Consider the following 27,601-nt stretch of genomic DNA (forward strand, 5'->3'; position numbering starts at 1 on the left):
AGAGATCAACAATCATTCGGGGGCTGGTAAATCATGATTCAACAATACACATGGATCTTTTTCCTCGCATTGTTGTCACTTTTGTTATCGCTGTTTGCTTGTTTTCATTATTGTTGCTATTTTCATACGTTTATCAAGAAGCTTTTAGATTTGGGTAAAGCCAAACTGGAGAAAATGTGCTCTTCCCCCTTTCTTGTTTCCAACATTATCCTATATGTTCATTAAAGGAATAGGCCACCGTTTTTCCATACTGAGATATATTCCTACATGAGCTTAGACGAGTTGATGCGTACCTGTCTGGTCTTTGCGTGTGCACTCAGTCACGCAAAACGACCAAAGATGTTGTAAGCATTTAGCCTCTCCTCCTCTCCTCTATGGGGGTGAAGTTAGAAGCGACCGAGCTCTTCCACGTTTTCCCTATTTAAATAAAGTTACGTTAGTAGTCCGGCAGTATCTTAACGGACGTCGAAGTGCTCCTAAGGTGTTGTTACGCCTTATAATATAGTACCCCTTTAAAGCAGTACTAAGTAACGTGTTTACCTTAATAAATCCTTTCCATAGTCCCTGTGGGGATAGTACAAGTGTTTATGGGATGATTGGAGGGTCTTTCATCTCCCCCTGGTGTCTCCGGACAGAAAACCACGTTTGCAACTTGACTGCCACCGGACCGGAGTCACCAATACACACTATTGGAATCACGAAGAAGAAGCTAACATGCTAACGGGCAAAGCTAACTGCGGGCTAACGTCACTTTACACGATATTTACAGCAAAGTTTGAGTGAAAAAAAAATATATCCATTGTATAATTGGATGTACAATATCCCTCTCTCCCTTCGCCTTTCCTGTCAGCGTAGTATTTACTCCCCAAGACAATTAATAAGTTAAAAAATTGTAACTTGCTACTACACCTGCATCTGCGCTTATGGCCTGTAGGGGGAAGAGTTCTACTGCTTTAATCCGCTTAGAAAATCGACATGTTTCATTTTGTGTAACTATACTTTGATTGTGTAACTACTTACTAACTATATTTAGAAAGGGAAAACGTGGAAGAGCTTGGTCGCCTCTAACTTCCATAGAGGAGAGGAGGCTAAATGCTAACATGTTTGTTTGGTCTCTTTGCGTGACTGAGCGCACGCACAAAGACAGTTACGCATCAACTCGTCTAAGCTCAGGTAAGAACATATCCCAGGATGGAAAAACGGTGGCCTGTTCCTTTAATGCGAATCAAACAATGTGAATAGTGTTGAAAATAAAAACAAGCCGATGCGTAAAAAGTGCTTCCAAACTTTTGACCAGTGCCAGGGGCGGACTGGCCATATGTCCATTCTGGAAGAGCACAGAAGGGCCACTGGCTCTAGGGCCACCGGTCTGGCCTCTCACTTTACCTTACCCTTACCCTCGGGCGTGACCGAGCTTTACCCAAATCTAAAAGCTTAACCTCTTAACTCCCGCCTGAACCGAGAGGATCTTTTTCCTCACGTCCTCAGATTTTTTTTCCATCCTTTTTTTTGTTGGGTATTCAACTCATTTTTGTAACTCATTTTTGGGTCATTTTTTCATCTAATTTTTGGGTAAATTTTTTATCAAATTTTTGTCACTTTTTTGGTCATTTTTTTGTCACTTTTTTGTCACATTTCCATCATTGTTTTCGTCTCAGTTTTGTTACTATTTTCACACCTTTTTTCCAGAAGCTTTTGGATTAGGGTACAGCCAAACTGGAGAAAATGTGCCCGGTTCAGGTGGGTTAAAAAGAAAAGCATCCAAAAACAAAATGCGCTGGAAAAGCAACAACAAAAGTGACAAAAAAGTGACAAAAACACAACAAAATGTGACGAAAACGTGACGACAAAGCGATGAAAAAAGTGATGAAAAAACAACAAAAACATGAAAACCCCCCCCGAAAAACAAGAGACGAAAACACAACGAAAAAGCGACGAAAAAATGAGACGTTGCAGTGTTGCTCTCCAGTCAAGAAACCTTTAGATTTGGGCAAAGCCGAACTGGAGAAAATGTGCTCGGTTCAGGTGGGTTATAAGAAAAGCATCCAAAAACAAAATGCGCTGGAAAAGCAACAACAAAAGTGACAAAAAAGTGACAAAAACACAACAAAATGTGACGAAAACGTGACGACAAAGCAATGGAAAAAGTGATGAAAAAACAACAAAAACATGAAAAAAACCCCCCGAAAAACAAGAGACGAAAACACAACGAAAAAGCGACGAAAAAATGAGACGTTGCAGTGTTGCTCTCCAGTCAAGAAACCTTTAGATTTGGGCAAAGCCGAACTGGAGAAAATGCTCTCGGTTAAGGTAAGAGGTTAACATATGTATTTGTGGAAGTGTCACATTTACGCTAATTTGGGCCAGGCTGACCAGAGTCCAGGGCTGTTTTTCAGTCCCAGTCCGCCCCTGATCCAGTGCTGTGATGCAAAAAAAAACACTGATTAACCTATAACACCAACCGTGGGGCCTGCGTAATGTTGCGATTTCCTCTTTTCCTTTCGCTCCGTTATTGCGCCGCCGCGGACTTTGATTGTTTTGTCTGTGCGCGCGCGCTCCTCCGCCGCACAGGATCGTCCCGAGATAATAAAAAAAAAGTTTTGCAGGAGGAGGTGCGTGTGGTTCCTGCTGCTTCAGGGTGATGGCGAGGTTAACCCAACCCCCTCCCTCCCTCCCGCACTCCTCTCCCTCTCTCTCCCTCTCTCCTCTCTCTGCGCTCAGTCCACACAACACCGCGGCAATGGACGGACGTAAACTTCGCTGAAACTTCCACAACTCCGGCTGCCACCTCCACGCTCCACACGCGCGCTCCATGGAGACTTTACTCTGACTCCTCGACTACCTTTTCCGCGCTCGGGTCCGGATTTTTGCCCCCCTCCCTCACCACCTCTCCCACACTCTCTCTCCCCCCCGCACTTATGTATCGCTAAATGCATCGGGAACGGCCATGGCTCACAATCCGAGCGCGCAGCAGCAGCAGGATTACTTCAGGTCCGTGAGCAGCGAGTCCACCACCTACATGATGGTCCCAGCCGGCGGGCCGCCTCCCAGGGGCCGCCGGGAGACGCCGTCCAAGATGTGGGTGGCGATGGTCGTGATCGTCGTGGTGGTTCTGCAGATCGCGTCCACCACGGGGCTCTTCGTCTACCTGAACATGTCCATATCGCAGGTAAAAGGGGGGGAATTGGCTCTTGTGTGTTGTGTTCTCTCTCTCTCTGTCCGGGCTGCAACGCTCTCGGTTTGTCGGACGAGTTGTGCCGGCGCCGGGGAAACAATGCAAGTTTTAACTCGCTGAACTTACTGTAAACCGCGGCAGCAAAACCCGCAGAAGCGCTTTATTGTCTTGTAGGCTTGGCTCGATCAAACTTTTCACATCAAGTTCCACCGCGTGTAATATTTGACTTCCCGAGGCTTAGATCGAGGTAAAAATCGGGACTAAACTGGCTCAACCTCTTAACCCCCACCTCAACAGAGCACGTTTTCTCAACAAAGTTTCAAAACAGCGATAATACAACAAAAGAGCGACAAAAACACAATGAGAAAGTGATGGAAAAGTGATGGAAAAGACAAAAACGTGCCAGAAACGCAACAATAACACTATTGAAAAAAAAGCGAGGAAAAGAAGAGTTGAAGAAAGCAGCAAAAATATGCATAAAAAGAGATTAGATTAGCTTTCAAATGAGGTGCTCTGGCTTATAGGTTATAGTCGAGAAGCTTTTAGATTTTGGTAAAGCCAAGCTGGAGAAAATGTGCTCGGTTCAGGTACGGGTTAAGAGATTTTTAACCTCTTAACCCCCACCTCAACAGAGCACGTTTTCTCAACAAAGTTTCAAAACAGCGAAAAAACACAATGAAAAAGTGATGGAAAAGACCAACAAAAACGTGCTAGAGAGTAGGGCTGAAACAACTAATCGATTACTAACATAGTTGTCAACTATTTCAGTAATCGATGAATCGGTTTTTAGCAAACACAGACTAAAATAGAGCAAAAATGACATGACAATTATGCATTTTGGATGAAAACCTACTTTATTTTTTAAAGTTAGGGTCTGCAGTGTTTTGTACATTGTAAATTCCATAAATATCTGTCTTTGTCTCGTCCAATCAGAAAGCAGAATTAGCACAAAGAGCCTCCTACAAATGTTTACTTTAAGTTTACTCCATCAACATGTCCTCAAGCGGCGCCACTTTAGCTTTATGTGGTCAAAAAAATTGAAAAAATACAATTTCCATGCACCTTTCACAGCCAAGCGATTAATCGATTAATCGTGAAAATAATCGGTAGATAAATCGATTATCAAAATAGTCGTTAGCTGCAGCCCTACTAGAGAAGCAACAATAACACTATTAAAAAAAGTTTAGTTTTGTTGGTCTTAGCTTTCAAATGAGGCGTTACTCTGGCTTGTAGGTTACAGTCGAGAAGCTTTTAGATTTTGGTAAAGCCAAACTGGAGAAAATGTACTTGGTTCAGGTTCGGTCTTAACTCGTACCTGAACTGAGCACATGTTCCCCATGTTGTTTGGCTTTACCCAAATCTAAAAGCTTCTTGAAGAAAACTGTGACAAAAACAAGCAAAAAAAGTGACAAAACGAAGCCACTAAAGAGCAACAAAAAAGTGGAGAAAGTGCTGCAAAAAAGTGACAAAAGGGCAACAAAGGAGCGACCAAAAAGAGGCAAGAATGAGATGAAAAGGAACGTAGAAAAAGAGGCGACAACGCAAGGAAAGAGATCCATTCACTTCTGTTAAGTAGGTCTTAGCTTTCAAATGACGCATTACTCTGGTCTATCGTCCGTGAGCTCCGGTCGAGAAGCTTTTCGATTTGGGTAAAGCTTGAACTGGAGAAAAAACACTCGTAAAGGCGGGGGGTAAGAGGTTAAATAGATTAGTATTTGCATGAATGAAGCGATATGACATGAAAATATAACTTAAAATCTTCTGATTAGGAGTAGGAAATATGTAAATAGTCGCACCCTGTCGGAAACTTTGTGGATTATGGGCAATTACAGGGGAAACTATTCTGAGAAGTCTTGAGAAGTAACTCGAGCAAATGTAGGGACTAAGTTGTACGGCTTAGATCCAGATCAAACCAGGACTAAACTGGGTCTAAAAGGGTCTAACAAACCCATAAATCTGATTGAAAGTCATCTAAACTTCGTGAAAACCATGTGGTCATCAGAAAAAACACCCAACTTTCATGCCTAGCGAAAGCCTGAATAAAATCCTCCCGATTTAAAATGAGAAAAGTCTAAAAAAAAAACAGACGACCCTGAGTGCTCCAGATGATGAAGCTCGAGTGCCGCAGTTTGAGAACCACAGCGGATACCACAGCAGATACAACCCGCGAGACTGCGTTATTGTCTGGAAGTAGTCATGATGTTTGGAAGCTTGGTGAATCACTCAATCTGACCACACAGCTTGTCTCTGTTTCATAACAGTGTAATTTGCCGTAATGATTCCAAAACCCCTTTATCGTCCCCTGCCTCCTGGCGAAAGGGTATTCCCCCGTTTAAATTTAAAGGGACGCAGGGTTTTTTCTTTTGGGTCATGCGATATCTGAATGTGACACTAACAAATCTTACACCGCTGACTTCCAAGTCCGGGCCTTTATCGTAACAGAGTTCTTTCATTTATTGGAATGACGAAAAGCTCGAGGCGCATGTGTCGCATCGAGACTCTCGCCTTATCAAAGCCACTGCGGCTCTCTTTGTGTCGTGCTCCAGCTGGAGTTTTGCAGACGTTTAGCAACAGAAACCGCCTTTTTAGAGCATTTCAATCGGCTTGTCAAGGTTGCGCATTAAAAAAGCTTGTAAAAAAAACTCTCTGAAAGACTGTCTTGGAGGTGAAACAAAAGCAGATTTCTAACGTATTGTTTCCTCCCACTCAAACTCTATTGCACTGACTCATTGCTGTCTTCCTTACAATCTGCTGTTATAAGGAAAAGTGGGTGGCCAAAATATTTACTCAAGTAAGACTAACATGGCTGTAAAATAATGCTCTCAAGTAGAAGTAAAAGCCAAAGCTACTCAAGTAAACGTGGGAGTAAATGTTGGAGAGTAAGTCAGACTGATGTCATAGTGTTTATGCAAAAAGATGAACCCTAACAATAAGATAAGATAAGATGATACTTTATTGATCTCACAGTCACAATAGTGTCTTCTTATAAATTTGCAGAATGTGCCATAAAACCACGATGTAAACATTATTCTAGAGACACAAGGACATTTTTTAAAGTTGCAATTTTTAAATCAATGACCGCTGGTTGTGTTGCTTTACGACCACGACGCTGGGGCCGACATTGCTGCAGTTCCTCCATATAGGGGCGGCAAAACAAGCTAGTCTTCCAAAAGCAAGCTTTGCATTTTAGACACGTTAAAAACAACTTTAAAGCCTGGTGCCTAATATTCCTGAAGTTTCTACAGTTAGATATTCCTCCTGTGATAACGCTGGGCACAATTACAGGGGCCAGGCAGGTTATCGTAAGGAACATTTTGGAATCTCGTATACTAATGAGGGACGGACTTTGATTGACAGGCCGTTAGCATTAGAGCTACGACTGAACTCCACGTCATGCGAGGGCCGAGTCTACAGTGAAGATCTCGCTCTTTTTGTTCTTTTTAGGAACATGCTACGTCAGAGCTGGGGAGGAGGAGTCTGTTAATCCGCCATGATTTCCACCTTGAATGTAGTTATTATGGAAAACGGGGAGGAGTGAGGAGACGGAGTCAATTCATATAATGTCTGTGATTTAAATGCATAAACTGCTACAATGATGAGTGAAGGAAGTCTTGTTTTCGACTGTCAAACGACATATTCTTGCTCAAATTGCCCCACATTGGAACAATCCACAATAATCTACATTCAGAGTACCTCTGGGGGACAGCCACGTGACTAAAATAAGTCCGGGACGGAATCACAGAGCATCTATCTAAACCATTTAGAAACAAACCTTTTATCTCCTGCAGCTGACGCCAGAGACAGAAGTAAAAAGAAAAATAAACCTCAGCATCTTGAGGTTATTGCAGTCGTCAAAACATTGATTGTGATTTTCGATATCGATAAACCTTGCAGCCCTACATTTGTATAAGAAAACATATGTGTACCACTACTACTACTACTACTACTGCTACTACTACTACATTTGAAGCTTGAATTGTCTCTCACAGATTTATGGAGTGATGATAAACCAAATGTTTTACGCAAATAACTTCGAAATGAAAATGTAAATGCTCCACAAAGCCAGTATAGTACCTGTATTTGAGTAAAAGTGACCGATGCCTCTACCTTACCTACATATAAACCTCGAAGCTTGTCTTACGGTGGGACGCATTCCTCCGCGCGGTGTCGTTGCTGCGTCGGACGCCGGTTGCGGTTACACTCTCTCCCCTCGCTCCCATCATTAAGGGATCACTTTACAGCGAGCTGGCGAATGAACAGCGGCTCTACTCAAGCCCCGACAGGAAATGTGGCCAGATATTAAGAGCTCAAGTGATGGGAATTAGCTGAAATTTTAGGACCTCTTCCCACGTCGCCTTTGCCCCCTTCACCTCCTTTGACTTGTCAGGCGGCGATTGAGATCCGTTGCGTGAACAGCGGCGTGTTGATGGAAAGTGGAATGGATGGTGGTTTTTAGCAGCACTAAAAAGGACACGCCGGAGCTATTTGCGGGTCTTTAGTGAGCGCAGATGGACATGTGTGGAGGCTCATTGACCCTTTGAAATGATATTATTCAAGGTAAAAGTTCGTCTCTTTTTTGGTGTTTGTTTTCCATCTTTTTTTTTGCTTTCTTCACATTTCCTTCATGTTATTTTGTTTTGCGTTTTGGCATTGCTGGCCTCGGTGATTGCGTGTGGCTTCTTGTGATGTGGGCATTGCATCAACTCGTGTCTCTTAAAACAAACTCGGTCGTTTGGTAGGCCATGCTGGAGCCATTGAGCATGTGCATTAGTCATAAGTGGGTTACAGATGTGGTTGTGCGGAGGTGAAACGTGCAGCCGGCTCCGGAGCGCGGCTGTTTACTTAAGACAGTTGATCCCATGCGTGGAGCGGTCAGGAGAACAGCCCTTATAGCCGCGTTAAAACCCCATAGCCGCATGTACATATAGACTCCCTCGATCACGATTGCTTTCGTTGGCACGGAACAGTGAGATCTATGGCCTTTGGCACATGACACAATGCTTGGATTCGCTTGAAAGTTTGTATAATGGAAAAATGCGTGTGTGCCCCCCACCCCAACCGATGTGTACATTCTATTTCATTGTCATGGCTTAATGTTATAGATCCCCTGGAATCAATAATTAAACAGCAATGCGGTATTTCTCTGTTGAAGTAAATTGCGTCCAGATGAACCCTTGTGAAAGTGAAAAGCAAATTCTGAATATTCACAACTTAAACTTAGGAACAGGATTAGGTTTGCGTACACTAGTGAGAGCCATGTTTGCTCACCATGGCTAATCTTTTGTTTTAAAACTAGTTTTCACTTCAGTTTACTTTTTACCTGCCCCCTTTTCATTGGTTATGACAGTTTTGATGGTTTAACACAATGAAAGTTAAGTATGTATTACAAATTTGGTAAAACTAGGCTCATAATACTACACAGCTGGGGTTGCTGGAGTTCAATCAATCAATCAATGGTTTTGTATGGTCCAATATCACAAGAGGAGTTGCTTCACAGGGCTGCACCGCACATGAAGGCAATAAAACAGCAGTAAATAAGTATTAAGTATCCAGGCAAACATAATGTCCTTAGACTTTCCTTCACGGTGAGGAAAAACTCAAAAACCCAAGGGGAGAAAAGAGAAACCTTGGGGAGAACCACAGAAGGAGAGATCCGCTCCCATGGACGGACGGGCTGTAGAGACCCAGGGCCGATGGGAGTCCCTTAGCAGACAGATCGCAGAACATCCAGTCCTTGCTGGAGCTTCAGTTCTTTTTGTCCAATCCCCGGTTCCTCCGTTGAGCCGGGTTCCTCCGTTCGATCTAGACAGGCACTCCTGAGGGGGTGTGGGATAACATCATTAAAGTCAGCAAAAAGCAATCATTGCATTGAACTGTGTAAAAGTTCAGTTTTAGTTCAACATTTACTAACTTTTGGTCCTGATTTAGTCTTTCTTTCAGTCTTCTTTTGACACGAAATATCGCAGTAATATTGTTATCGCGATATTGCACATCCGCATCGCATATCTCAAGTTACTTCAATATCGTTCAGCCCTACCAGGTTATTCCATCAATGGATTTCTTCTTCCCTGGGAGCATGAGACGTCATTTTCTCGCATGGATTGGACACCGCAGAGACCAGAACTTAACTCCATTGGGAGTCTTTGGCATCGTTGATATGTTGAATATTTATTTCAATCCAGACACTAATTTAGAGCCAGTTAGACTTTGTGCATCACGATGAACAGAAGAAGTAAAACTCTGTGAATCCTCGTCTTTCTGTCGACTCCCAACGGCTGCTAAGAGACGATCCATCGTATGTTTTAGATTGATTGGCCAAAGCTGTGTTTAGACAGTTCCAATTCGCATTTGCACCTTCGTTTTTAAGACGACACACAAAAAATGACAACAAACCGTTAGCCACAAGGTTTAGTTTTTCTTTCTCTCCTTCTACCATTTCTCCAAGTTCAAAGGTGGCAGGAAACATGCCCCACCTGCTCTGTAATTGGCATTTAACATCTTGCAGGTGCCGTGCGCAGAGTGATACATGGCTTTTGTCCTCTTCGCAGGGAACGAGCAGTGGGGAAGCCAGGGAAGCCTAGGCCTGACCCGGGCAAATACATGAAGCTCAGCTAGGGGCCTATTTTCAGTGTAACGCTATACTGTCGGGCAGATGGACAGTCCAAAATTTAAGGGCGAAAAGTAAGACTAAGATCTGAACCCTTTTGGACAATCTTTACTCCAATTGCAACTTTCAAAGAGATGGCAATTTACGATTAACAGCATTAGGGCTGAAACGACTAATCGATTAATCGACGAGTAATCGATTATTTAAATAGTCGCCAACTATTTTAGTAATCGATTAATCGTTTTCTGGTTCACACAGACTCAAATGAAGCAAAGATGACATAAAAACGTAGTATTTTTGATGAAAGCCTACTTTGTTTATATAGTTAGGGTCTGTGTAAATTTTTTCCATTGTAAATTTCATGAATAGAGCCTCCAACAAACATGTCTCTTTAGTTTACTCCGTCAACACACCTTCAAGCAGCGCCACTTAAGCTATATGTGAGAATTTTTTTTGAAAAATACAATTTTCCTACACCATTCACAGCCAAGCGATTACCCGATTAATCGTAAAAAATAATCGATAGATTAATCGATTTCAAAATAATCGTTGCAGCCCTAAACAGCATAAAGAAATTCCCTTCTCTTTGGTTGTTTCTTCTTCCTCTGATAAGAGTAATCTGTATTTCCTGGATTACACTACACTAAACTGTCATCCACAATTTGTAGTTCATAAATCATCACCGGAGACATTCTACTTTCAAAGGCAGTTCATCGCGGTGCCATGGATTTGCTGAGAGTGAAAGCTTGTATATGTTGTTGTAAAACATTTCTTTCCGACTGCTCCATGAAGACAGTGCTCCAGGCCAATGGGCTTTATGCACGCGAGTGTCAAGTGACTTCCCAGTGGATCCGTCAAGTGACTTCTGAGTTATTTCCCTATGAGTTTGTAGCAGTGTCCGAATAAATAGATTATATGACAGGCAGTGAGTTACTGACACATACAACATTGCATCAAAGAAGAAGCTGCTCATTGTGGTGTTTTTGTCTTGAAGTTTAAAATTGCATATGACAGTACCAATTGAAGAAGCCCTTTGAGAACCCCTGACCTACAAGAGGTGATTAATGTTGGGAAAAGAATGCAAGAAAAGAGTGAGGTGAGACTTTGAACAAACTGTCAGAGCAGAAACACAATGCTGAAGTTTTTGGCAAGTCCTCATTCTGTTCTTCTTAATCCGGTGAGTCCAGTGTCTTCAAGTGCGCACCCTTCGCTCTGCACAAAGTCCGCTAACTCGCTCTACTTGGGTGGCAGTTAATCATCGGCTAGCATTGACCGCCCTACTTCTGTCGCTCACAGCGGGCCGGGCCGAGCCTTTTCAAAACAGCCTGCGTGCGCTTCAGACCTGCCATTGTATCGCGGCGCTAAATTCCCGGGACAGCCTCGCCACGGAGGTCTTCAACAATGTACAGAGAAGTGATTTATTACCCGGCGCTCCCCCCTTCTCTCCCTTTCCTTCTCCTACCTTTGCTTCTTTGAAACAGTTATCAAAAGAGAGATCACAGTTTACATGTCTCCATTGTACTGAGAGGTGTGGATTTTGCAGTAGAGGTCTTCAAACATGTGCTGTAATGCATTCTTGTATTAGCTTAGAGAGTTACGTTTACATTATACAACTCAAAGTATCATTGGGGATTTCAATATAATTACTATATTGACTTATCGCTCCATAAATGACAGATATCCAATACATTTTTGGGCTCAATATCGTCAGTGCGTTTATTTGCAGCTTAGAGTTTGTTTCTGTTGCCTTAGAAGGTCTTCAATGATATTGTTTATGGCGATAGTTTCCAACCTGTAGATATCGAACTCTAGATTTTATAATCGTGACAGGCTGAGGAAGTGTCTTTGCAAAAGTAGTGCTTTTAAGATATGTGTTTTTCTCGTTTAAACACCGAGTTTAGACATCATTTAGTCCAATTTAGATCTAGTTTGGACCGTTTTAGACCTGGTTTAATCATGATCTGTGGTAGCAAGAAGGTCCCAAGTTCAATTCATGGGACCATCATCAACCCTGGATGGATGGATGGATGGATGGATGGATGGATGGATGGATGGACGGACTTATGAACAAAAGAGTTCCTAAAACCCTAAATAATCACCTTCTATCATGGATAATAGAAGTACCTATGTAGTCTCTGATTTTATAACACATTGGCAGTAATTTGCAGTGCTCTCTTGGGGACCACACTGCCCCGTAGACAAAATGAAAAACACTGACTGATGCATGTGCTTTTGGGGAATCCCCCGGTTCCCATGCGAAGGACAGCTATTTTTAATCTGGAAACAGGCTCCTCTTTGAATCGCGGCGAGGCAGAGAGTTCCACCCCGCACCACTCTATTACTCCGCGGCTCGGACAAAGGCAGCGCGAAACAATGCCACACAATGAGGAACGCACCAGGGCCACCTCAGAGCTTTGGCATCCAAGCAAACAAACATGTAAACACCAGCTACCGGGGATTTTTCTTGGGCGGCAATAATGATCGTAATTGAATAGAAAATTGCAGTTTGAATAAAGCAACCTCGTCGTCTCTTTTCATTTATGTATACAATCCGCAAACCCATGTAGACTACACCTCTGTATAACAATGTTCTGATTGCGAATTCTCATATGACACACTTCTCTCAAATGTTAAAGGGACTATACAGAGTTTAAACATGTTAAAGTTATGTATTTTCCTCCCCATACATGTTCCAGCCATGTCCTAAGGTGTAGAATGAGCTCAGACCTGCCTCTAAAATCCTGCGCTGTCACTCAAAATTGTGTTAATTCGGGTCCAAAGTGCCGTCATGCACGAGCTTAATATAGAAGCTGCAGTTACGCATAAGACCTGAGGTGGCAGTAGTTAGCATGAAATGGCCAACTTGCATCTAGTCTCTTTAATGGTTATGGATGTGTTAAAAAATGTTGTATTGTAAATTGCACATTTAATCGCAATTGGCTATTTTTATCTCGGGAAATTTGTTGGGCCTAGTTTAGAACCTTGGGGTACCCCCCTGATGCAAACCATGTTTTCACTAAAACGCTGTTTTTCGGGTTACATAAGTGTATTTTTATATTCACAATGTGTTTTTTTTAACTGTTTTACCTACTATAACTCAAAACAAGAGATCTTTACATATATAGATTGGTTGAGAATTGGGATTGCGATAACTTGTTGGGGTTGTGGATGTCTTTTACTTTCATATTGGAAAACCTTGAATTTTGTCTTTGTTTGACATTGTAATGATGCCTCAACTGCTGTAAACATCCACCATTGCAGTTTTTCCTTTCGCTATTAAAACCTTGAAAATTGCCAGTTTGACACTTTGTATAAATAACCCATGACTAAGTGTTTGTCTTAGTGTCTTGTTATTCAGCTGCTTAACCAATTTATCTCCATCGTGCAATTGTAACAATGGTTTTGGTTTCATTTTTAGAGCTTTGAAAGTTGCCATCGTTGAGCTTTTTTTGTCGTTTTTTAGAGATGACATCAGTAAAAAAGGTGACCATAGACATATTAGTGATAAAAACCAATGACTAAGCCTAAGTTTTGCTTATAGAGCAGTGGTTCTCCCCTGGTATGGCGTCGGGACTCACAATCACCCTGGGATGACAAGCCATGACCCAAATACGGCAAAAAATGTTCTTGAATAAGCATTAAATAAGCCAATAAAGCTGAATTTATGATACAACCCAATAACAGTCATTTTAACAAACCTTGGACATTGTACTGTACTTCCCTGCTTTGCTGAGCTGAGCTTCTACAGATCATTTTCTTGAGTCTTCAACATGAGCTGACAGAATTTAAAAAGCAACATGTTGGAAAATATGAACTGTTAGCTTGTTTCACTTCATATGATCTCACCGCTTTATCCAAATTTAGCCAGAAAAACCTTGAAAACTCCCTTCGCCCCTTGTTTTACCCTGATAACCCAAACGCCTCCAGTTTCATTATTACTCCTGTTGTTTACCTGAGCAGATTTTATTTGCCTTGCTTGCTTTGCGGGACTTTTTTTTGGCAGCGTTATCTCCGTGTGGCTGGCATTCCTTCTCCCTCACTCGGCCGGTCCACTTTATTATTGTTTGGACTGTGAATCGCCGCCCACCTTTCGGACAATATCGCGGCCTGTGTGTCTTTGTGCTCCTGTGTGTGGTCCCGCTCACTCCCTCTGGTTTGTTGACGGTCATTATGTTAGCTTTCGCAGCTTGAGGAGTCTTTAACTTGCCTCTTTTTGCACCTGCTTTTGGGATTTAATTTTTATTTGATGTTTGGTGATGCTATCAGTGGTGTAACTTTACGACCTTCAAGTGTAAATGCAAAGATAATCACTGGTAATACTGGGATATCGGCGGAACACGTGCATGCTTGTATCGCAAAGACATTGTGCTAAAATTGCAGAGACACTTTCATACTTTTGTTGTTTGCAACCAATGCAATAGATATTGGTTAAAGTTGTGGCCTTTCTTTCCTATTGAGTTGTTCCAAGAAAGAGCTTTGTTTTTCGAGCTACACTGACAATTATGGACCACACAAGGGGGAACTGAACTGAATTAGGTTTAAACCAGAACTAAAGAAGTCCAATTTGAAGTGCCTATAACTGACTGTGCACATTAATAAACACTCAGTACAGTCACTTTGTGTACATTTTCTGGATTGGCTGTAAACTACTTTCCATCAGTGGTCCAGATCATATTATTGAATAGTCATTTTTGAGCAGGTTTTTGAAGGTGGTACAGGTGGAAGACTCTCTAATATAGAGCTCAACAATCTCGTACACTTGCCTGGGTCTGGAAGTAAAACATCTCATTCTTATTGTACTGACTACAGTGGGGAAAAAAAGTATTTGGCCAAAATCCAATAGAATGTCTATGTGAAACTGACCAAATACTTTTTTTCCCCACTGTATATCGACAATTGCGTACATATTTCACAAGAAAGAAAACACTTAATACTTGAGCACATAGCTGATTAGTCTGTGTCGTGCTTTGAAACTCTACTTGAATTTTAAGTCAATGTTAAAGCAGCACTAAGTAGTTCCTATGTGGGTAATACAAGTGTTACTGGGATGATTGGGGGGTCTTTCATCTTCCCCTGGTGTCTCTGGCCAGAAAACCAACTCCTCTGCCTCCGGGTCGGAGCCACCAATACACACTAATGGAATCACAAAGAAGCTAACAGGCAAATTTGAGAGGAAAAAAAAAAATCTCCATTGTGTAATTGGGTTGTGGCACAATGGACAATATCCTTCTTTCCATTTGTCTTTTCTGTCAACGTAGTATTTTATAACATGCAATGATGTTTATGGCCTGTAGGGGTATGAGTAGCTTAGTTTTGCTTTAAATATGAATGTGATTTTTACTTCCTGACGTGCCCAGAAGTGGGCGGAACTGTTGAGCTCTATAATAATCACAAACCATTGTTTTACAGCTGTGACATGGCAAGTTTTTGAAGAATTGTTCTAGTTTCTTCAAATGCAAACAGCGACAGATAGATCCACAGAACTCTGGCTGTGTCCGAAAGTCCAGCCTAATCCTTAACCGGTCAATTACTTTGGTAACTGGACTGTACTTAACATGCAAACTTCCTTGCTTTGGTTACCGCCGTCGACCTCAAAACATTTGTCCAGACCATGATCCTGTTTCACAATCTGGGTCTCCTCCGGACTCTTTGACAAGTTGCCCCATGCTGCGTTTAAGGGAGAATTAGTTGCAAAATCAGATGGCAGCCTAAAGTAAAACAAAACCCAACATGTCTCTACAGCGGAGAGCTTGATAATTTCAAACTATACCAAATCATTGCGTACTGTAAAAGCAGACTCTAATATACTTTGGCAATCAAGGGAAAAGAGATATTTATGACTCCACTCAAAGCCAAAGTGCATTAGTTTAAACATCGCCTGACTGTGCAGTTTTAACTCTCCCCATTGTGCAACTGTTTACCCCCGTAACCACAGCAACAGCGATCCCGTCTGCCTCTGCCGATTGTAAGGAAGCTCCCCTGGGTTTCATCATCGCAATAAACTGTTTGACTTGGATTTGGACTCGGAGATAAATGGAACTTAAAAAAAAATAAAATAAAATAATGTGTGGCTGTGCCTTGACACTGTGCTCCTGTCCGTTTTTAAAGCATTCCAGAGCAGCGATCCCTGTGTGGGCTCGAGACATTTGTGACGCAACCCCCGGCCCCCCCTATAGCCGCAGATGGACATTATGGGAACAGTATGGCCCAGCGGCTTCACCCAGGCCCGAAATCTGTTGCTTATTTATCCTGGAGTTTAGCACCGGCTCAGGTTTTCGTGCCAAAGATCGCAGGTGAATTCACAGCTAGAAATAGGACCATGGGTCTTCAGGGGCCGTCTGCGGATTGTAGGTTTGTAGGTTTACAGTGGGCAGGGGAGATAAGACTCTAGACAAAGTGTACACTGACATTTGATGGAGAGGTTGTAGCAGTAAAGATATGGAAACATTACAGCCCCGTGGTTTATGTTTATGCCCTATATTGTAAAGTCCAAGTGGGTCGACTTACAAAACAAGATGAAAGTTAAAGTCAGTGTAAAATGTGGCACAATGGGCAACATTTTGTCCGAGGCACTTCATAAGGGCTGACATTCTAAAAGTACAAACAGGTGTGCGAAATAAAACTATTCCTAGATCCAAAAAGCAATCTAAGTCTAATACATTCCCTCATTTATCTCCTTGTTTATTAGGTTTTCATATACCTAGAGAATTGAGGTTTAGAATGTCTTTTTCAAGGGCGTTCTGGCACCAAACCTATTGTCTTTTATGGTAGCAGAACCTGGAGCACCTGGAGGAAACCAGGGGGAAGAACAGAGAGTACAGACATTCTTGTTTGGAAGCGAGAGCACCAATCGCTGCCCGAAAATATAGGCATATTGTAGAGCAGACAGAGGATGGGCGAATGTTCAGCGGGTGCTCTTCGACGATCAGAGGTGAGCATTAAGATCCGAGACGCTCTTGCTTAAAAATCCTTTATCGTGGACGAGACAGGGCCGACGCGTTTTGACCTGCCTGGTCTTCCTTCATCAGAGCATACAAACAGCAAAGTGAAAACAGGCGATAATGCGGAAGGTCGCGACCCATTCACAAATACATCAATGGTAAGAGCTGTAGAAAAATTGGAAATAAAAACAGGAGAAGAAACAGACATAGTAGCATCTCCAGAGACCGTGCGATGTAAGAATATGTGACGGCCCTATACCGTAATCTATTCAGTGCACTGAATAAAACCATGGAGCAAGAGGTGACGAAGTACCACTGCATAACATTTACAATCCACCGAGTAAGGAGGACATACAGTTGCGCAATATGCAACATGCAACATGCAACATGCAACATGGGACTTTCAGAATGATTTTACTGAACCAGTCGTTCAAAGGAGATGCATACTTGACCACTTGACCAGATGATTCACAGTGGAGCTCCCATACCATGTGACCAAGAAGAAAGTCATGGTTTTATCGACATGACAGAAGGACAGTTTCCGTTGACAATACAGTCGTTGGTGACCTTTTTTGTTTACAAACAACGGCACAGTTTTCATCATAATTCATTTACATACAATCTATAATTGTTCCAAGATATTTGTAGGACTCCACACACTCCACTTGTCCCTGTATGTCACATCATGTGGGCACTTTTCCTGAAATGATCAAAGATACGACTTCTCACACCATTTGACAAAGTCCTCAACAACTGGGCCATGCTGACTTTAATTTTTGTGAAGTAGACTTCCAATAACCGAGTCATCTCCTAGTGTACAATATAAACAACAAGGGTGAGAGGGCAGAACCTTGGGGTGAGCCCGTCGAAACAGTGCGCTGGTCACAGAGTTCACCATTAACTGTCACTCTTTTGATTTCTTTTAGATAAAAAGTGAAGAACCCAGCCTACAATGTTTAAATCAAGGTGACAATGTGACTGGTTCCTTGCTGTAAAGAGCTCTGAGTGCCTGGCGTAGGTGGAAAATTGTTTTTGATGGCCACTGAAGCCTAGACAGCTAGAAACAAACAGCTAGCATCATTTTAAGACACTATTCTCTTCAGAATCAGAATCAGAAAAGGTGTTATTGCCATTGTCAGAGAACAGGTTCACAAACTAGTAATTTTCTTCGGTGCAAATGTGCAACATGAAACATAAAACTTCGATATAGACACATGGTAAACTATAAAAACTACTGTAAGGGCATCCGAAAAAATTGATTAAGATAAAATATGATATTGGGCATCAATGCAGCATGGGGTAAACCTGTCAGAAGAAGTTTCTATCCGGATGAGTCATCAGCACTTATGATAATGGTGTGCCAATCACAACCTGCCAATTATTTGCAGTTTAATTACACCCTGTTTACTTGTCGCACGCAGCTCATTGCCCGTCATCGCCAAAATCGTTCCCTGGTTACTTTTGGCACCAATTATAAACTCATTAATGGAGTTTTCACATAGCAAACGCACCGCAGCTTTCGCCACTGCACAAAGCCCCACTTACGCAGCCAAAGCGTGCACTCGCCCATTTCAATCCGAATCTCGTATCTACCCTTCGCAAATATTTACATTCGCCCGAGCGCTACAAAAGATAAACCTCCCACGCGCCAAACTCCCAGCGCCAAAACACAAGTCGATTTCCCTTTCCCTCTTGACACCTCTGAGCTTTCTACCTATCACCTCCTGCTGTCTTAGCCCGTCTGTGCGCACATTGAAGTGTAGGGTTACAGTCAGCTCCGGGGCTAAAGGGGGAGAGTGCGAATTCTTCCAACGTGACACAAGACGTTGCTGCTCTTTTACGAGTTTAGGAGTGAAGGGATTCTTGGGCTTGTGGTCGGACAGATGTGCGCGTCGTTGATCTCAATCGGGGTTTTGTGCGCGTTAACTGAAGGGGCTTATCTTTGGAGAGTTTGGAACGTAGATGACAGGCAGCTATTCTTCCGATCGAGATCCTGGTTCAAAGTCAGGAGATCTGGAGTAACTGGCCACTCCTCCACTATTTGAAGGATGAGTCAAACAGTATTAAATAAGTTGGCATGGGTCAAGAGGCTTCCATTGTGGCCAAACCCATGGGGCTATTTCTATTATAAACATGTACTTTATGGAGGATTTGATTAGAGATGCATCAATCCAGCTTTGTTGCTTCCCATACCGATACTGGGGGTTTGAGTATCTGCCGATATCCGATATTAACCGATACCATTAGACTTTTTAAAAAGTAGCTTTCTGTGAGTGAAAATGTGAATGGTCCTCTTTTCTCCATTGTAAGATCAATAAAGTCGTATCTTTTCTTGACATGATACAAAAATACATTTATGCAGGTTAAAACTAACACAGCAATTGAATTCCCCAGGTCCTTGGCTTCAAAATGAGATACAGCATGTCCATATCCACTGAGGTTTAGTTAGTAAAGTTGTGTTTTTAAAGCAGAACTCATGCCCCTAGAGGCCATAAGTGCCACTGCAGGTGTCGTAGCATGTTGCGTTTTTTTTTGCTCATTTAAGTGTGAGAGTAAATACTGCGCTGACAGAAAAGACAAAGGGACAGAGGGATATTGTACATCCAATTACACAATGGAGATTTTTTTTCTCACTCAAACTTGGCTGTAAATACTGTTTAAGTGGCGCTAGCCCGCAGTTAGCTTTGCCCATTAGCCTGTTAGCTTCTTCTTCGTGGTTCCATTAGTGTGTTTTGAGACTCCGGGTCAGAGCAGGGAAAGCTGCAAGTGTGGTTTTCTGGCCAGAGACACCAGGGGGAGATGAAAGACCCCCCAATCATCCCATTAACACTTGTATCACCCCCAGAGGGACTACAGAAAGGAAATCAGGTATCGGTTCATTATCGGATATTTGTAGGTGATAGCCTATATCGTACTTTTTGTCTGCTCTGATATCCAATACAAGTATCGGATCGGTGCATCCCTATTCTTGGGTTCTACTTTCTACCCCCACCTCAAAAGTGTCGACGACTATATCTAAAAAAAAATGGAAAAAAATGGTCAAAATAAAGCTAAAATAGTCTCAAATTCACTGTTTTTATTGCAATATATTGTTTAAATAGACTTTCCTTTCAAAGGTATGCCCAATATAGTCCAAGTTCACTTGTTCTTCAGCAAATTGTATCAATTCAAGACTTCAAAAAACACAAAATCAGGACAAACCAAGGCTACAACGTGAATAAAATAAAATAAATAAAAAACTGAAAGTTATTATGTAACACAGTTGTTATGTAACGTTCTGCCATAATCCAAAGTTATACACAAGTGTTGACTGGTTTAACTCGTAACACAGACCACAAAAACAAGACGTGTCATGTTATCAGACATATTTTTACCCTCCTGAGATGTGCACATTATTCACTGATGACATGGTCAAAACAGAACGGCAGCACAAGTCAACACAGGTTACTTTCAACAGTACAACCAAGCACCTCATTGTTTGATTGGACCGTGTTTATGCAAATAAACATATTGTAAAATCCTGTTTAGGGTTTGGCATGTCAGATTTTATGCAGTGAAATGGAAACATTAGTGTGTATTTGTTAGCCTACAACAATTTTAAGATGTTGGTGTGTTCTTGCAAGTCAATTCCTTGATCCAAATATAGGACATTTTATATGAAAACATAAAATGACAGAAACTTTGCAATACATTTTTTTCTCATATTTAAGTCAATAATTTACAGCAAAAGTTTCACATTGATATCTCTAAATGTAGAAAGTTTCCCTATTCTCCTCCAGCGCCTCGCCTGAAGTTTGAAGATCTGTGCGAGTAGATCTTCAATGGCGTGAGACAAAAGGAAACAGCGAACATTACTGCTCTGCTAATAAACAACGTAATGTAATCCACAACTATATTTCGGTTTGTAAATTTCACGGTCCAACAGACTGGGGGAATGAAATGCCAAGTCTTTGTCGTTTCATGTGTTTACAAATCGCGGTTTGGCTTTCGCTTGTTGACGTTCACCAAAACTATTGCTTCACGTACTAAACTCCGGCAAATTGCGCCTCAAATTGTGTATCAGTCGACCAAAACGACGTGTTCGGTGATTGATGTCGTGCAGCCTTTGGCAAAGTCCGTCGACAGAGGAAAGAAATTGTTTTTTTCCTCCAGCTACAGCCTTCGTATTGAGTGAAAGACTGATTGTTATGAAGTGTGACCAAAACAACAGGCAGGAGCACATTGTACGATGAGATGTAAGCTCGATATCATTACTTCTCTCACAGTCTTTGGATTTCTTTCTAATTAACTGCATCCCAAGGCCCATGAGTTCATTATTCAAACGCATTAATCCAAATAAACATAGTAAAGGTCTTGCAAAATTGACTTTTTTGGAGCAAAACTTCCTAAATGTTCAGGTTTGGAGCCAAATATGGGAGATTGTGATTTCAAGGGCCATTATCTGAAAATGCATTTTTCTCTCATTGGTGCAACAGTAGCTCCTATAGACTTTAAACTTTCCAGCCTTGGACTGAACCATATGTTTTCAGAGGGATGTTTTCATCTAATTCCTAGTTACTGAGTGAAAACAAGGCAGAATTTTAATTTCCACAATCAAACAGCTTATTTTAAGATATCCAAATTCCCCCATGGAAAAGACTTTGTAACCAATATGTCAACAAGCCATACATTTTAACCTGGCTCGATCCATTATTCAGATTTAGTCGCCAAAAATATGGGAATTTTTCGGCATAAAAAAGCCTTATTTTTTATATGAAAACATAAAATTAGTGAAAACCTGCGATACATTTTTTTCTCATATTTATGCCAGTAATCTACAGCAACAGTTATAAATTGATATCTCTGAATTGAAAAAGTTTCACCAGTGTCTCCTTAAGTAAGTCTAATCCTCCTGGGTTTGTCCCCGTCCCAGAGCGTGGTGTCCTGCGCTGGTCAGCTCCACCTCGTCCTTCCTCTTCTTCCTCCTGTGCAGCTCCCTCCGCTCCACAACAGTCTTTCACCATCTTCTGGGAAGAGTTTAGCGGTTAATCTGTTTTATTCTCCAGTGAACGTCCATCAGCCAGAACAATAGAAGGCATGAGTGGCTTAGCTGTGAGTCTTGCCAGGATACCTCCTCGCTTGTCCCTTTCTTGTTTCCTGTAGCTCCTCTTGTGACGCCTCCACTGTGCTGCAGGTGTTCAGATTGTCAGAAGGATCAGCCATGTTATAACAATGTTCCCTCATCTAACTAACCTGGGGGTGTATTTCTCCTCCTTCACACAGTTTTTGAGTAATCCTGTTCACTTTTGTCAGTTCTTCTTCTACTACTGAAGCTGAAGATGTGTTTTCTGGATTTTGTGGCATTACATTTGTGCCGCTAACTTGGCCTACGCTCCACTCAACTCCAGAGTCGTGCTTCTGTATGTCCATTTGGAACAAAAACAACTCACATGTTAACAGTAAAGGGCTGTCTTCTCAAGCCACGACTTGCATTAGTGGCGTTTGAGAGAAATGCACAGATCTGATTTCACGATAAAACCCTGAGCTCTGGTTCAGTAACAATCCTCCAACGGTCTTCGCTCTTTCTCATCCGACCAAAACCATGACTCACCAACATGTTTGGAGCTTTGAGAATATGGACGACAATGGCAGTGGGTTTAAGGCTCCTGCTGCACATAGAAAGGATTTGGACAGTCATATCTCCAATCCACTCTTTCTCATTGTGAGCTGGATGAACCCTGGCATTGTCATCTTGGAATATACCATTGCCATCAGGGAAGAGGAAATCCATTGATGGAACCTGGTCATTCAGGATGTTCCCGTCGTCAGCTGATCTCTTTCTTTGGCTCATAGTGTTGAAGAACCTAGACTTGACCAACTGCAGCAACACCAGATCAGAACAGTCAATTGGGTGGAGACTTTTTTGGGTCAGCTAGTGCATTTTAAAACTATAGATAGAGGTGGGCAATATATGGCCTACAACAGGGGTTCTCAACCTTTTTTTCCTCCCTAACCTCGAGAATTCAACCAATATCTTCACAACGTGTTCAATTAAACTCAGATTATCCAGAACCTATAGGAAAATATTTGGAAAATTTGGGAAAAGTCATGAAAAATTGCCCTTTTGATAAACAAAGCAATCATGTTTGCCGGCGCATTTTTGCCTATTTCTGGTTTGCCAAAATATCACTTCATAAAGTATTCTCAAAGTGCACTAGGAAGTAGACTAAAAGTAAACTTAGAAGACAACTTCAAAGTATACTTATGAGTACTTTGAAGTATATTACAAATGGGCCAATTTAGTCCCAAGGAGTATACTTGTAAGTAAACTACACTTATGTACTTAAGTATACTTTAAAGTCACACCGCGTAAGATTTCACCCAATAAACAAAATTGAAATACAAGCATTTATTTTATGATAGATATTTTCACCATTGAAAAATACCTCATACAAACGTGCTTTTGCTCTGAGCGGCTCGCCTCTGCTAAAACATGCCTATAACTTTACCGGGAGTGGGTGCGTCTCCAGCTCGTTTCCATGGAGAAGTCGACTAAAGTCAGTAGAATTAAGAGTTAAACAGGTTAGGTTTTTTTAATCCAGATCCATTCTTTCATTATCCACTGCAAAAAGAGCATTTTCTGTGTTGAGCTTGTCATTGAGAGCATGTTTTGTGTTGATGGTACAGAATAGTCCAAAATGTTACACAGTGTGCCTTTAAGTACATAATGTTTGTGGTAAGGGAGTTCAAAGGTTTTACTAAAACACATCATTAAAATTAACTTTACCTTAAGGGTTAGGGCTAGAAAATGTACCTAGTGTGCATCTTTCGGATTAAAGGAGAAAATGTGAGCCCCTTAAGGAAACCCGTGCAGAATTCAGTTATCGTTGCCATGTTTGATTTAAATAGTCTTAAATGAGTTTGCCCGCCAGAATAAAGGCAGTTGTTTCCAGCTATTTTGTGTGGTGTTAATCATATCGTCAAATACATCATTATCACAACACCTCTCTCTCTCGCCCTTCTTTGATAATCACATCTAGCTAATTCCGTATTTGTCTTGTAAAACTTCACAGGTATTTACAACGCCAGAACAAAGATGTCCTCTCGAAGTCATGTGCTAAGCTAATTCAAATCAATCCAATTTCCACGTGTCCATAAACTCAACACTTGCTTCGCTTCATATGCTGTAAAAATGTTTTAAAGCCGTGCTGAGACCAGAGTTTGGAATCGGAGCGATGATAATTAATCCTAGGTGTTTTCTCAGTTAAAAGTTACAGCAACAGCCGCGAGTACAAAACAACACCATGCAGCGAGCGGCCTGCGATCGACAGTAAACAGCACACTCAAATCTGACCCCGTCTGACTCCTATAGATGTCGATAATTGGAGAAAGTTTTTTTTTTTCTCCAAACACGCACTAATGCATCTGGAGGAGATTTGAATACATTTACTGGAATTATGTTGGCCATTTTCTTCTTCGAGCTTCAAATGTTTGTTGAAGGCGAGACACAAATCAGAGTGCTGTATTCTGAATACTTAGATTATACTTTCACAACCTTAACTTTAACTTAACTTTTTCAGCAGAACTAAGTAACTCATGCCCTAGCGGCCATAAGCGCCAGTGCAGGTGTCGTAGCATGTTGCGTTTTTTTACTCATTAATTGTCCGTGAGAGTAAATACTACGCTGACAAAAAAGACAAAGGGACAGAGGGATATTGTTCATCCAATTATAACAATGGAGATCATTCTTTTCACTCAAACTTGGCTGTAAATACTGTTTAAGTGCTGCTAGCCTGCAGTTAGCTTTGCCCGTAAGCCTGTTAGCTTCTTCTTTGTGATTCCATTAGTGTGTATTGGTTGCTCCGGTGGCAGCCAAGTTGCAATTGTGGTTTTCTGGCCAGAAACACCAGGGGGAGATGGTCGTGGCCATAGTTGCACAACTTTGATGGATTTTTTTGTCCAAATTGGTTTTCTTTACACTCTTGCCATATTATCTCCACTTAAGTCGCTCGTTCCGCCTCCAAACCTACCAGTCTTGTGCTTAAATGGACTATACGGAGTTTAAAAATGTTAAAATTATGTATTTTCCTCCTACATGTTCCAGCAATGTCCAAATGTATACAATGAGCTCAGACCTGTTCACCACAACTGCCTCTAAAATCCTGCACTGTCAATAAAAAAGTAATGCACGAGCTTAATATAGAAGCTGCAGTTACACGTATGGCCTGTAGGTGGCAGTAGTGAGTATAAAATGTCAAACTTGCATCTAGCCCCTTTAACAATATTCTGAAGGTTTTTTCCACAGGGATTTTTAATATCTGATTCTATCTAGTCCACTATGGCTTGAATGTTGCAATTACAAGATCTTTGTGTTCTTTTGCCAAGCCATTTCCATGAACTTTCCAATAAAGTAAATGAATGTGTCAGAACAAGTCCCTAAAAAATACTAAGATCAAAATGGAAAATCATGTCTAAAATTGAACATTTGGCCATTTTCAAGTTGCCATGCAGTTGCTGTTTAAGAAATGTTAGCATGTGTTGCGACTTCGTGGCTCCTTGCGTCACTTAACTATAATTGGACTATTTGAAAAACTTGGAAGAAATGTATTGCTTGTCTCTTAAAGGGGCGAGATACAAGTTGGCCATTTTATACTCACTACTGCCGCCTCAGGCCATACGTGTACCTGCACCTTCTATATTAAGCTCGTTCATGAATTCGGACACAAAGTAACAACGTTTTGAGTGACAGTGCAGGATTTTAGAGGCAGTTGTGGCGAACAGGTCTGGGCTCATTCTGGCTGAAATATGTAGGGGGAGGAAAATACTTACTTTTAACATTTTTAAACTCTGTATAGTCCCTTTAAGGAGCTACCGTCCAAAACACGGCCCCAAAAAGCCGCAAACCTACATCAAAAGATTGCCTCCAGATTTCCCGCAGTGGCCGAATGGGATGGAGTGGATTTGGCTCGGTTAAAGCGGGAGCAGATTTTAATCTCATCAGCGTCGCGGACACAGCGTACAGTAACTTGTGTAGCACTCAGGCTTGTTATCATCCCCCCGCGGCGCTACGACAAGCGCTGAGTCGCCTGTCGGAGCCAATCCAGATCCGTGTGACGCGCAGATCGACCAAAACGGCGATTAACTCCAGATGCTGCTTACTTGCAGATGCTAAACGCTGTTAGCAGGAGATGTTGTTATAAGAATAAGCAAAATCAGGAACTGTACTTCATAGAGCTGTTTTATGGTGCCTTCTACTTGAATATCTACTTGAGTATGGAAGAAATAGTTACTAGTTACTGTGAGTCAATCTTGGCCAAAGCTTCATGTGATAATATCTTAAATGGATGTTCTTTGAGTTTTATGTGCTTTATTATGCAGAGTTATGTCTTTTCATTGTGTTTTATTCACGTTTTGTTTCTCGTGATTGATGACACTACTGCATCATAACTCAGACTTTTACGATTACGACGGTTTCTCACAGCACTGAAGAAGCATTTTCTTTGTGTGCATCTTACTCTTATTTGTGTAATTATGTGCGTCACTACTTCTACTTGAGTAAAGTTATGTTAAAGCTAGCTAAAACAATATCAGGTGTCGGCTACAAACATCCAATACCAAACCGATGGATGTTTTGGCTCTCACTGCTTTAAAAACACAACTTTCACTGACTAAATCCCAGAGAATATGGACATGCTGCTTGTCATTTTGAAGCTTAGAAGAATTCATTTTCTGAGTTAGTTTTAACCTCTACAAATGCGTTTTTGATCGAAGCTCAAAATGCCTGCTGCATCATGCTAGCGGCGGCGTGTTAATGCTAACGTCAACTTAATAAATCCTTTCCGTAGTCCCTCTGGGGGTAATACAAGTGTTAATGGGAGGATTGGGGGTCTTTCATCTCCCCCTGGTGTCTCTGGCCAGAAAACTTTATTTGAAGCTTTCCCTGCTCCGACCCGGAGGCCCCAATACAGACTAATGGAATCACGAAGAAGAAGCTAACAGGCTAAAGGGCAAAGCTAACTGTGGGCTAGCGCCACTTAAACAGTATTTACAGCCAAGTTTGAGTGAAAAAAATGATCTCCGTTGTGTAATTGGATGTACAATATCCCTCTCTCCCTTTGTCTTTTCTGTCAGTGTAGTATTTACTCTCACGGACAATTAATGAGTAAAAAAACGGAACATGCTACGACACCTGCAGTAGCACTTACGGCCTCTAGGGGCATGACTGTACTTAGTTCTGTACTGTACTTACTTAGTTCTGTACTGTACTGTACTTAGTTCTGTACTGTACTTACTTAGTTCTGTACTGTACTGTACTTAGTTCTTAGTTCTGTACTTAGTTCTGCTTTAATGTGCAATAATAGCCTGTCTTATTCCCAAGGATATTTAGTGTAGAAAAGTCCAGCGATCCTTGTGTAATGTTTCCCATTGTTATTCATAGCTAATATTAATAGCAGCTACTTTTAAGACAGTCTCGCGGTATCTGTTAATATCGGATATCGGCAGATATTCAAACCACCAGTACAAAAACGCTGCATCGGTGCATCTCTAGTTAAAGCAGCGTATCCTTGAGTAAACACTTTGACTCTACCAAACTCTGCTGTTGTTGGAAGTGGGAATCCAGCTCCAGTAGGGTCATAGTGTCGCCGTGCCCTTGGGCAAAGCACTTCACACGTTACCTTTGTGAATGAGTAAGCTCTATGTGACCACTGCTGCTGCAAAAGTCTTAAATCAATCACCCCCCCATCTCAAAGATAGTGTTTATCAGCGCTCTGTGTCCATATTGACAGAGTAAACAGAGACAGAGAACGCCTCTGCTGCAGCTGGAGTCAGGCACACACTTCCTAAAGACACGGGAACTCCGATATCCTGTTTTCACACCGATAACCAAGGCTCCCATTC

General features: G+C 41.7%; 1 protein-coding gene across 1 annotated transcript in view; it reads left to right on the top strand.

Moving 5' to 3' along the window:
* Positions 1–2,890: 2,890 nt before the first annotated feature.
* The window catches only part of tnfsf10l (TNF superfamily member 10, like), a 139,467-nt gene continuing 114,756 nt past the window's right edge, over positions 2,891–27,601 (top strand). Inside the window, exon 1 of the mRNA XM_079579964.1 lies at positions 2,891–3,169. Within this exon, the coding sequence (XP_079436090.1) occupies positions 2,948–3,169 (222 nt within the window). The 5' untranslated portion in view covers positions 2,891–2,947. The remainder of the gene's footprint in view (positions 3,170–27,601) is intronic.

This window comes from Gobius niger (assembly GCF_951799975.1).
Source record: "Gobius niger genome assembly, chromosome: 21".
Lineage (NCBI taxonomy): Eukaryota > Metazoa > Chordata > Actinopteri > Gobiiformes > Gobiidae > Gobius > Gobius niger.